Here is a 12,595-nt window from a genome sequence, read left to right on the forward strand (position 1 = left end):
ATGTCCTTTTCAGAAAAGACAGGCCAGCCAGGAAGGGTGGTGGGGTTGCTCTTTATGTGCAAGAGCAACTACAATGCACCGAGTTCTGTCCAGGGACAGATGACGAGCGAGTTGAGAGTCTGTGGGTGAGAATTAAGGGGCAGGCTGGCAGGGGGGATACTATTGTAGGTGTCTGTTACAGAGCACCAGATCAGGGTGAGGAAGTTGACGAGGCCTTCTACAGGCAGCTGAGAGCGGCCTCACAGTCACAGGCCGTGGTCATAGTGGGGGATTTTAACTTCCCTGATATTTGCTGGAAGGACCACTCAGCAACCCAGCCACAGTCCAGGAGGTTCTTCCAGTGTATGGATGATAACTTCCTCCTGCAAATGGTGGATAAGCCAACCAGGAGAGGAGCGCTGCTGGATCTCATCCTCACTAACAAGGAGGATCTGGTTGAAGCAGTAAGGGTTGAGGGCTGCCTTGGTTGCAGCGACCACGAGATGGTGGAGTTCAGGATCTTGTGTGGTAGGACTAGTAGAATAGCAAGTAGAATTGCAACCCTGGGCTTTAGCAGGGCAAACTTTGGCCTTTTCAAGCAATTGCTAGGGGAAATCCCATGGGCAAGGCTGCTTGAAGGTAAAGGGGCCCAAGATAGTTGGTTGACATTCAAGGATTGCTTTTTCCGAGCTCAAGATCGGAGCATCCCGACACGTCGGAAGTCAAGGAAGAGGGCCAGGAGACCTGCGTGGCTAAATAGGGAATTGCTGGGTATGCTCAAGTGGAAGAGGAGAGTTTACAGGTCATGGAAGGAGGGGCTGGCCACTTGGGAGGAATATAAGGCTGCTGCTAGAGGATGTAGGAAGGCAGCTAGGAGGACTAAGGCCTCCTTAGAATTAAACCTGCCTTAGTTGATGAGGAATGGGTTAGAGACCGGTTGAGCAATCTGGACATCCATAAATCCATGGGTCCAGATGGGATGCACCCGCGGGTGCTGAGGGAACTGGCGGAAGTCATTGCTAGACCACTCTCCATCATCTTTACCAAGTCTTGGGAAACGGGAGAGGTGCCTGAGGACTGGAGGAAAGCAAATGTCACTCCAGTCTTCAAAAAGGGCAAGAAGGAGGACCCGGGTAACTATAGACCGGTCATCCTCACCTCCATCCCTGGGAAAATGATGGAACACCTTATCCTTGGTGCCATCTTAAGGCATATCAAGGATAAGAGGGTTATGAGGGGCAGTCAACATGGCTTCACCAAGGGGAAATCATGCTTGACCAATCTCTTAGCCTTTTATGAGGAAATAACACGGTGGATGGATGATGGCAGAGCGGTGGATGTGGTCTACCTTGACTTCAGCAAAGCATTTGACACAGTCTCCCACAGCATCCTCACGGCTAAATTGAGGAAGTGTGGACTGGATGATCAGGTAGTGAGGTGGTCTGTGAACTGGCTGAAGGAGAGAAGCCAGAGAGTTGTAGTCTATGGGGCTGAGTCTAGTTGGAGGCCTGTAACTAGTGGAGTGCCTCAAGGGTCAGTACTGGGACCAGTATTATTTAATATATTCATCAATGATTTAGATGAGGGAATTGAGTGTACTATCAGCAAGTTTGCTGATGACACTAAGCTGGGAGGAGTGGCTGACACGCCAGAAGGCTGTGCTGCCATCCAGCGAGACCTGGACAGGCTGGAGAGTTGGGCAGGGAATAACTTGATGAAATATAACAAGGGAAAGTGTAGAGTCCTGCATCTGGGCAGGAACAACCCCAGGTTCCAGTATAGGTTGGGGAACGACCAGTTAGAGAGCAGTGTAGGGGAGAGGGACCTGGGGGTCCTAGTGGACGACAGGATGACCATGAGCCAACACTGGGCCCTTGTGGCCAAGAAGGCCAATGGCATCCTGGGGTGTATTAGAAGGGGGGGGGTTAGTAGGTCGAGAGAGGTCCTCCGTCCCCTCTACTCTGCCCTGGTGAGACCCCATCTGGAATATTGTGTCCAGTTCTGGGCCCCTCAGTTCAAGAAGGACAGGGAGCTGCTGGAGAGAGTCCAGCGCAGGGCAACAAAAATGATTAAGGGAGTGGAGCATCTCCCTTATGAGGAAAGACTGAGGGAGCTGGGTCTCTATAGTTTGGAGAAGAGGAGACTGAGGGGTGACCTTATGTCGTGGTTTAAACCCAGTCAGGTAATTCGTTCGCTCACTTCCCCCCCTTTCTTGCCCTCCCCCTGCTCTCGGAGGGACGGAGAGGAGAATCAAAAGAATGCAACTCCCACGGGTTGAGATAAGAACAGTTTAGTAACTAAGGTATAACACAAAGCACTACTGCTGCCACCAATGATAATAATGATAAAGGAAATAACAAGGGAAGAGAATACAACACCTCACCACCCACTGACCGATAACTCGCCCCCCAAGCCCGACCAAGCTCCGACCGATACCTCCTCCAACCCTGCAGTCTCCCAGCCCTTCCGGCTAACTCCCAGTTACATCCTGGGTATGACGTGCTGTGGTATGGAATAGCTCTTTGGTCAGTTTGGGTCAGGTGTCCTGTCTCTGCTTCCTCCTGGCTTCCCCTCCTCCCTGGCAGAGCATGAGACTCACAAAGTCCTTGGCCAAACCAAAACATCTCTATCAGCTCTGTTCCCGAGCTGAAAGTCAAAACACTGCACTGCACCAGCTACCAAGGAGGAGAAACATGACTGCTACTGCTGAACCCAGGACACCTTATTAGTGTATATAAATATATAAAGGGGGAATGTCACGAGGATGGAGCCAGGCTCTACTCAGTGGCAAACAATGATAAGACAAGGGGTAATGGGTACAAACTGGAACACAAGAGGTTCCACTTAAACTTGAGAAGAAACTTCTTCTCAGTGAGGGTGACGGAACACTGGAACAGGCTGCCCAGGGAGGTTGTGGAGTCTCCTTCCCTGGAGACATTCAAAACCCGCCTGGACACATTCCTGTGTAACCTTATCTAGGTGTTCCTGCTCCAGCAGGGGGATTGGACTAGATGATCTTTCGAGGTCCCTTCCAATCTCTAGCATACTGTGATACTGTGATAGCTACAGGTTGGGCAGAGAAGAGATTCAGAGCAGCCCTGCGCAGAAGGTCTTGGGGGTGCTGGTCGATGAGAAAATGAACATGAGCAGGCAGTGTGCGCTTGCAGCCCGGAAAGCCAACCATATCCTGGGCTGCATCAAAAGGAGCATGGCCAGCAGGTCGAAGGAGGTGATCCTGCCCCTCTACTCTGCTCTTGTGAGACCTCACCTGGTGTATTGTGTGCAGTTCTGGTGTCCTCAACATAAAAAGGACATGGAACTGTTGGAACAAGTCCAGAGAAGGGCCACGAGGATGATCAGGGGACTGGAGCACCTCCCGTATGAAGACAGGCTGAGGAAGTTGGAGTTGTTCAGCCTGGGGAAGAGAAGGCTGTGTGGAGACCTCATAGCAGCCTTCCAGTATCTGAAGGGGGCCTATAGGGGTGCTGGAGAGGGACTCTTCATTAGGGACTGTAGTGACAGGACAAGGGGTAACGGGTTAAAACTTAAACAGGGGAAGTTTAGGTTGGATATAAGAAGGAAATTCTTTCCTGTTAGGGTGGTGAGGCACTGGAATGGGTTGCCCAGGGAGGTTGTGAATGCTCCATCCCTGGCAGTGTTCAAGGCCAGGTTGGACGAGGCCTTGGGTGATATGATTTAGCGTAAGCTGTCCCTGCCCACGGCAGGGGGGGTGGAACTAGATGATCTTAAGGTCCTTTCCAACCCTAACGATTCTATGATTCTATTCTATGATTCTAAGTGTAGGGTACTGCAGCTGGGGAGGAAGAGCACTAAGTACCAGTACAGGTTGGAGGCTGCCCTGCTAGAGGGCAGTTCAGCTGAGAAGGACCTGGGAGTATCGGTGCATTCTATGTTGACTTTGAGCCAGCAGTGTGCCCTTGTGGCTAGGAGGGCCAATAGTATCCTGGGGTGCATTGGGAGGAGTGGGGCCAGTAGGTTGAGGGAGGTGATCCTCCCCCTCTTACATGACCCTTGTGAGGTCACATCTGGAGCACTGTTTCCAATTCTGGGCTCCTCAGTACAAGACAAGGAGCTACTGGACAGGGTCCTGCAGGGCGCCCAAGGCTGATCAGGATCTGGAGCATCTTTCTTATGAGTAGAAATTTTGGAGCTGGGACTGTTTAGTCTTGAGAAGAGGAGATTGAGAGAAGTGGGTGGCAGGAGGATGGTACCAGACTTTTTTCAGTGGTGCCCAGTGACAGGACAAGGAGCAATGGCCAGGCAGTAAAACACAAGACGATTCACCTTAGTGTGAGGAGGTGAATCAGTCTTTGATTGAAGCTACTGCTCATTGTGATTGTCATGGTATTTTGCAAAGCTTATATTCCCTAGCAGAAAGAGACACTGAACAGCTTTGATTCCGATTTTACTGGGAATTTTGATTGCAGAATATTTTTCAAAGCCCTTGTCTAAAAACACTGTAACTGAAGTAATTCGTATGCAGATTGTACAAACTTATTAAGAAAATTAATTAAGGTCTTTGCCGTTGTCATAGTTTAGAGCCCAGCTGGCAACACAGAACCACACAGCACGCATACCTTTTTGGCTAGTTTGGGTCAGGTGTCCTGTCTCTACTTCCTGCCTGCTTCCCCTCCTCACTGGCAGAGCATGAGACTCAGGAAGTCCTTGGTCAGAGTAAACATTACTGAGCAGCAACTAAAAACATCGGTGTTATTAGTGCTGTTCCCAGGCTGAAAGTCAAAAACACAGCACTGCACCAGCTACTAAGGAGGAAAAAATTACTGATACTGCTGAACCCAGGACAGCCATTCTTTAAAAATCTAAAATGTGTTTTACAGGTAGTGGACTTGTTCATACTCGTGAATAACCTGGGCAATAGTGTCCATTGCTAAGTCCACCCTCGATTGTGAGTCCATCTGTATGTTGCATCTCTGCCCTGATGACCTGAGGTGTCATGGGCCCACCAGGCTCAAAATAATTCAGCCTCCCCTTCAGCAGTTTCTGCAACTTGTTGTTGGGGGCTCCATACAGCTGCCTTTCATCTCCGATGCTTCCAAAGCACTGGAGGGGCTCAGTGGACTAGATACTCGCCCATACTGTCCCACACACCCTGCCACTCATGACTGTCCAGCCTTGGGGAAAATCTCTTCATCCTCCTATATCATCATCTAACCCTAGACAAGACCCAAACATGACTCTGCTTAACTTTCGAGATCAGACAAAATGGTCATGGGTAAAATGCACTCTGTATGTGTGCCAACATGCTGATCCCCATCACAATCAGCAGGCAGTTCTCAAGGGTACCCAAAGGCCGTTCAAAACCTTCAGAGCTCTCAAATGATGCTGCTGTACTTGTTACTGGGACTGGTGTAGCTGCTGTGCTTGGAGTTGGAGTAGCTGTGTTGTCTGCTGCGGTTGGAGTTTGAGTAGCTGCTGCACTTGTTGCAGGGGTGTGTGGGAATGTCTCCCTCGTAGGCTGACCACCCGAAGAGTGGAAAAAGGATGTGTAATTGCTATACACTTCCATTATATACCTCCCAAAGTATAGAGGTGGTGACTGCGCTGGGAGCGCAAGTCAGATCAGTTTCACGATCAATGAGTCTATTGTATTACAAGTCATTACCATAAAGTACAGTGAAACAAGAACCTTAGCCCAAGGCCCCAGCCAATAAACACTAACACAGCAAATAACGGCTGTAAGTAAGGAACGACATGCTGAAACTCTGAGATCAAGTGTGACAACTTTGAGAACCAATAAATCAGCATTGTGATGAGTGACTATTAATCCAAAACAGTAAATGCTTATCACAAATACGATTTGACACACTCTGGTCAGTTCTGTCATTATCTCAACCCTTCGTGCCCCACGTTGGGTGCCAAAAATAACTGTCGTCGTTTAAGCCCAGCCAGTCTCTCTCTCACTTCTCCCCCCCCCCCCCCCCCCCCTCGCTCCTGGAGGGATGGGGAGGAGAATTGAAAGAATACAACTCCCATGGGTTGACATAAGAACAGTCCAGTAACTAAGGTATAACACGAAAGCACTGCTGCTACCACCAATAATAATGATAAGGGAAATAACAAGGGAAGAGAGTACAACCACTCACCACCTGCTGGCCAATACTCAGCCCAACTGAGCGGTGATGTAGCCCTTCTGTGTAACTGCCCCCAGTTCTCTCTCCTGGGCATGATGTGCTGTGGTATGGAATACCTCTGGCTAGTTTGGGTCAGGTGTCCTGTTTCTACTTCCTGCCTGCTTCCCCTCCTCCCTGGCAGAGCATGAGACTCAGGAAGTCCTTGGTCAGACTAAACATTACTTAGCAACAACTAAAAACATCAGTGTTATCAGCGCTGTTCCCAGGCTGAAAGTCAAAACCACAGCACTGTACCAGCTACTAAGAAGGAGAAAAATGACTTCTACTGCTGAATCCAGGACATTGGGTTAAGAAATATTTATTTTGGGCAGTTGCCTTCCTTTGGCTGTAGGATTATAAAGGAACAGCACAATATTGGACTATTTTTGGTCAGAATTTCTGTCCTGTGAGTTACTTATGATTGGCAACTGAAATCTCACCTATTTTCATAAATGGAGAAAAGATAATTGTTAGATCAGGCCAGAAACCTTTCTCTTCCTCAAATCTCACTTAGATCAGACTAAATTTGTAGTTGGATGACACCTGGGGATAGAGAAGTAAGGTGTCATCTTTAGTGGAGTCTATCCCCCCAGCTTGCCACTGTTTCTCAAGCTAGAGACAGGTTGACATGCTCTCTCTTTTCCATCACTACTGTGACTGGTGCAGCAGAGGTCACAGTGTTGATTTGTACTGTGCAAGTAGTCACACAATGTCTTTTGGCCTCTGGATATCACCACTGTTGTCTTTCAGTTGTCATTTTCAAATACTTTTGGCAGAACACATTGAAGGTGATTGAAGAATTTGAGCAAAAATAGAATAAATCTGTCCTTAACTGGGGGGTGCTTTGCTCTAAGTAACTCTTTTAATGTGACCAAATTGTACGGCAGGCGAAGGTCTGTAGTGTGAGTTTTGTTCTGTAGTATCCTCTTGGCTCACCAATGTGTTTAGTTGCTTGTGAAAAGTCTGTTATTTTTGATCTACAAGACTGATGGCAGTTCAGCATCCTCTGCATTACCTGTACAACACTCCCCAAAAACATAGCATTTTGTAAGCATTAAGGAGAATGTTCCCACCACTTAATGTTTTTCTGTGGCCTTTAGGTGTATAAGAGAGAATTATATGCTACTTGTGGATTTCTTTTAAAAGCTAGTTAGGCACTCCTGAATATCCTTATTTCTGAAAATACAGGTTTATTGGCTTTCTATCTCCGCAGTCAATAACTACTGCATTCCTGAAAAGGCTTTTAAACTTAATCTAGCTATAATAGATTCTGATGTTACTCACTGAAATGTCTTGGCCTCTTTTGGAGTTCATTAAGTAGTTTTCTTTCAGTAGTTATGTTGGTATTGGTACCTCCATCAGAAAAATAATTAGACTTTCAGAAGAAACACACTGTTTCTAATTTTTTGCTCTTTAATTTCCTTGAATTTCATTGCATTTGTGTATGATGACATTAGTAAACAGGGACACAAGTTGTTCTTTGTTACTACTTGATGATGATGATAACGCTATACTACTTTGGATGAAAGTTTTGGGAGGGGTTGTTTGTTTTAATACCGATGCATTGTTACTTCATGGTCATTTTGTGCCAACTTCTTTTTCAAGAGCTCAGTTTCAGCTCTCAAGCATAAGCTGTTCTTGAAAATAAAACCTTTTATTATTTAAATACTTCCTTCTTTAATGTGTCAGTATATACTAATGTCAAGTCTTTAACTGTTAATATTATCAGGTGAAAAGAGATAAATAGCTGTTGTTTCTTTAAGATATTTCATCAGAATAGTAATCTAACTTCCATAAAAACCTAAATGTACCTTAAATGGCACTGGGAATTATGCTGCATTCTTGGTTTGGGTTTTATTTGTTTTATAAATGAGAGTTATGAGTCCACCTTAGGTTTTTGCCCTTTTTTTTTCCTTTTTTTTTTTTAAATAGAATGTCTTTTCTTCTGTAGACTAATTCAGTTGGCCATGTCTTCACAGCATATTTATCAATCTACACAAATGGGAGAGGGGAAGAAGGGAAGGGAGAGCTGACCGAAAACTGTCTGGTTTTATACGCTTACAAATCCCTGTGTCTGTCTTAACAGGTGAAAAACCATTTGAATGTCCAAACTGCCATGAACGCTTTGCTAGGAATAGCACGCTCAAATGTCACCTCGCAGCCTGTCAGTCTGGAGCTGGAGCTAGAAAGGGAAGAAAGAAGCTGTACGAATGTCAGGTGGGTAACAGAAGTAGCAGAGTCTGAGGCTAGATATTCCTTCCTGTGCTGAGGGAGTGTGGGATTACTGAGCAGGAAACAATGAGAGTGGGCTTATGTCTCCAAGAACTAATTTTAGTAAAATAAAATATAAAGATGGCATTCAACCACAGCATGAAGGTAAATTCTTATATCTAAGTAGTTCCATTTTAAAATATGGAATTAGTGATATGGAGCTTCATAATACATTGTTAACCAGGGAGATTTTTTTGGATAGGTAAGTGTTAATCTGCATTTTACTGATCTTTCTGCTTCCTTTTCAAGGTTCTTGATGCACTGACCTAGGCCTTTCCTGCTTATGAGCATGCTTCACTAAAGTCCAAAATATAAATCGTAGAATAGAATAGTGAAGGTTGGAAAGGACCTTAAGATCATCTTATTCCAACCCCCATGCCATGGGCAGGGACACCCCACACTAAACCTAAGACTCCATCCAACCTGGCCTTGAATGCTGACAGGGATTGAGCATTCACAACTTTAGGCAGCCTGTTCAGTGCCTCACAACCCTCGCAGTAAAGAACTTCTTCATATCTAACCTAAACTTCCCCTGTTTAAGTTTGAACCTGTTATCCCTTGTCCTATCAATACAGTCCCTAATGAAGAGTCCCTTCCCAGCATCCTTGAAGACGTCCTTAAGATACTGGAAGACTGCCATGAGGTCTCCACACAGCCTTCTCTTCTCCAGGCTGACACCAGAACTGTACACAGTACTCCAAGCAAGGTCTCATGAGAGCAGAGTAGAGGGGCAGGATCACCTCCTTCGACCTGCTGGTCATGCTCCTTTTAATGCAGCCCAGGATATGGTTGCCTTTCTGGGCTGCGAACGCACACTGCCGGCTCATATTCATTTTCTCATCAGCCAACACCCCCAAGTCCTTTTCCACAGGGCTGCTCTGAATCTCTTTTCTGCCCAACCTGTAGCTGTGCCTGGGATTGCCCCAACCCAGTACTATTTTTGTTTCCTATTTTATTATTCTGTTTAATACTGATATATTGACTTTGGAAAGTCATTCCAACTTATGAGGACAATCTGTAATGTCTTCTAAGCAAGTATAAATGCTGTAGATGGATAGCTAGTGTACCTGTTCACTATACATAGCTGACATTTGAAAAGCTGTTCAGAAGGATTACTTAGCTTTTAAAACTTGATTCTGTAAAGCTAGAAGACTTGAGAACTGAAGTTGTAGCATTTTTATATATCATTTTGCTGCTTCACTGCTGTGACAGTCTCAATTAAGAATATTCTTCTTCCTTAAGGTTCTGACCTTACTGAGTTCACAGAATAGCTGTGGTTTGAGGTTAAACTGGGTTCTGTAGTAAATGAAACTGCTGGATATCGGCTTTAATTGTTACAGAAAAACTGATCTTATTCACTGAAAGCAGTGAGAATTAATGCAGGAGATAAATAAGTTCTCTGTGTTGCTGAAGCAAAAGGAGCATGGTCAGCAGCTTGAGAGAGGGGATTCTCCCCCTCTACTCTGCTCTTCTGAGACCCTGTCTTGGTTTAAGCCCAGCCAGTAACTTGGAACCATACAGCTGCTCACTCACTCCTGTGAAAAGTCCTTGATCAGGGTATGCATTACTTTAACACACCGATGTTTTAGTTGTTGCTATCAGCATTGTTCTTGGATTAATGCCAAAACACAGCACTGCACCAGCTATGAAGAAGGAGAAAAATAACTGTTACAACTGAACCCAGGACAGTATCCACCCCTTATTCCATCCCATTTATGTCTTGCTCAGGTCCCACATTGTTTTCAATACGCCATCGCTTTTTGTCTCACGCACATATGCACACACACATATATGTCTCACATATATGTCTCACGCACATATGCACACACACGCGCACAAAGAGACAGATATCATTCCTTATTCCATGGACCATCCCTATAATGTTCGCTGAGTTCATTCAGTACATTATGTTGGGATTCATCTGTCGTGTTTCAGGGCAGGAGAGACAGTGTTTAGTGTTGGATTGTTGCCTGCTGATGATGCCACTGATCTCATCTGGTCTCATCAAAGTTGATTCTTTGTTGGGGTGATGATCACACTGAAGTCAGGTTCAGTCAATGCTGACCTGAGGACAGCACTGGGAGACTCCTGCTGCTGCTGACTTTATTCTCTGCTGACAGTCATTGCAGCATATATTTTCTTTTGAAAGCCCAGAGTGGCAGAGATAGGCATTTAGCTGATGGGCTATAGGAGTGTTACATAGAAGGCAACAGAATATAATTGAGTTCATTGGCTGTTCTCACCCAAAATTAAATTCCATTGAGGTACACACCGGACTTCCCCATCTTCCCGCATCACCCACCAAGTGCATCAAGGTCCCTGAGCAAAAGCAATCCCATGAGTGGGTTTCACTTTACCTTAAGCAGGAATAACCCAGACTGTCTTCCCCAGCAAACTCTTTATGTGCACCACAGGAACTTTATCCCCTTCTACAGTATGTAAAAGTTCTGATTGGGCTGGGTCAGCCCTGTTGGCAGATCCCCTTGTGTTGACCAACGAGGTGGCCTTTGGTAAATGTGTATCCCAATGTTTGAAAGTCCCACCACCAAATGCTCTCAGTGTAGTTTTTAACAGCCCATTGTACCATTCGATTTTCCCAGAGGCTGGTGCATGGTAGGGGATGTGATATACCGACTCAATGCCATGCTCTTTGGCCCAAATATCTATAAGGTTATTCCGGAAATGAGTCCCATTGTCTGACTCACTTCTCTCTGGGGTGCCGTGTCAGCACAAAATCTGTTTCTCAAGGCCCAGGATAGTGTTCCAGGCAGTGGCATGGGGCGCAGCGTATGTTTCCAGCCACCCGGTGGTTGCTTCCACCATGGTAAGCACATGGCGCTTGCCTTGGCGGGATGTCAGCAGTGTGATAGAGTCAATCTGCCAGGCCTCCCCATATTTATACTTCAACCATCGTCCTCCAGACCAAAGAGGCTTGAACCGCTTGGCTTGTTTAATTGCAGCACATGTTTCACACTCATGAATAACCTGGGCAATAGTGTCCATTGTTAAGTCCACCCCTCGATCACGAGCCCATCTATATGTTGCATCTCTGCACCGATGGCCTGCAGTGTCATGGGCTCACCGGGCCAAAAATAATTCACCTTTATGTTGCCAATCTAAGTCCATCTGAGCCACTTCAATCTTAGCCGCTTTATCCACTTGTTGGTTGTTCTGGTGTTCCTCAGTGGCCCGACTCTTGGGCACATCGGCATCTACATGACGTACCTTCACCACCAGGTTCTGCACCCTGGCAGCAATATCTTTCCACAGTGCAGCAGCCCAGATGGGTTTACCTCTGCGTTGCCAGTTGCTCTGCTTCCATTGCTTCAACCACCCCCACAGGGCATTTGCCACCATCCATGAGTCAGTATAGAGATAAAGTACTGGCCACTTTTCTCATTCAGCAATGTCCAGGGCCACCCGGATGGCTTTCACCTCAGCAAACTGACTCGATTCACCCTCTCCTTCAGCCATTTCTGCAACTTGTCATCAAGGACTCCATACAGCTGCCTTCCATCTCCTATGCTTTCCCACAATATGGCAGGACCCATCAGTACTGCTTTTCACTTTCTGACAGTTTCTTATATGGTGGGGACTCTTCAGCGCGCATCACCTCCTCCTTTGGTGACATTCCGAAATCTTTGCCCTCTGGCCAGTCCATGATGACTTCTAGAATGCCTGGACGACTGGGATTTCCTATTCGAGTTCGTTGTGTAATTTGTGCAGCCCATTTACTCCATGTAGCATCGGTTGCATGATGTGTAGAGGAGACCCTGCCTTTGAACATCCAGCCCATCACGGGCAACCGGGCTGCCAGGAGGGGCTGGGCTTCAGTGCCAATCGCTTCCGAAGCAGCTAGAACCCCTTCATAGGCTGCCGGTATCTCTTTTTCAGTTGGGGTATAGCTGGCCTCAGATCCTTTGTATCCCCGACTCCAAAAGCCGAGGGGTCGACCTCGAGTCTCCCCTGGAGCTTTCTGCCAGAGGCTCCAGGTAGGACCATTCTCCCCAGCTGCAGTGTACAGTACATTTTTTACATCTGGCCCAGTCCAGACTGGTTCAAGGGCTACTGCGTGAACTATCTCGTGTTTAATTTTCTGAAAGGCTTGTTGTTGCTCAGTGCCCCATTTAAAATCATTCTTCTTCCAGGTCACATGATAGATAAGGCTTAAAATCGAACTGTAATTTGGGATG

The 12,595-nt window shown here is 46.4% G+C and overlaps 1 protein-coding gene across 5 annotated transcripts in view; it reads left to right on the plus strand.

Moving 5' to 3' along the window:
- LOC130611501 (zinc finger protein 131-like) overlaps positions 1-12,595 on the plus strand; it is a 73,133-nt gene that overhangs the window by 24,229 nt on the left and 36,309 nt on the right. For all 5 annotated transcript variants that reach the window (XM_057432266.1, XM_057432261.1, XM_057432265.1 and 2 more), the window contains one exon: positions 8,218-8,348. In XM_057432266.1, the coding sequence (XP_057288249.1) occupies positions 8,218-8,348 (131 nt within the window). The remainder of the gene's footprint in view (positions 1-8,217; positions 8,349-12,595) is intronic.

This window comes from Pezoporus wallicus, unplaced genomic scaffold, assembly GCF_028554395.1.
Source record: "Pezoporus wallicus isolate ANWC-B61680 ecotype Strahan unplaced genomic scaffold, APGP_CSIRO_Pwel_v1 contig_4397, whole genome shotgun sequence".
In the NCBI taxonomy this organism is placed as follows: domain Eukaryota; kingdom Metazoa; phylum Chordata; class Aves; order Psittaciformes; family Psittacidae; genus Pezoporus; species Pezoporus wallicus.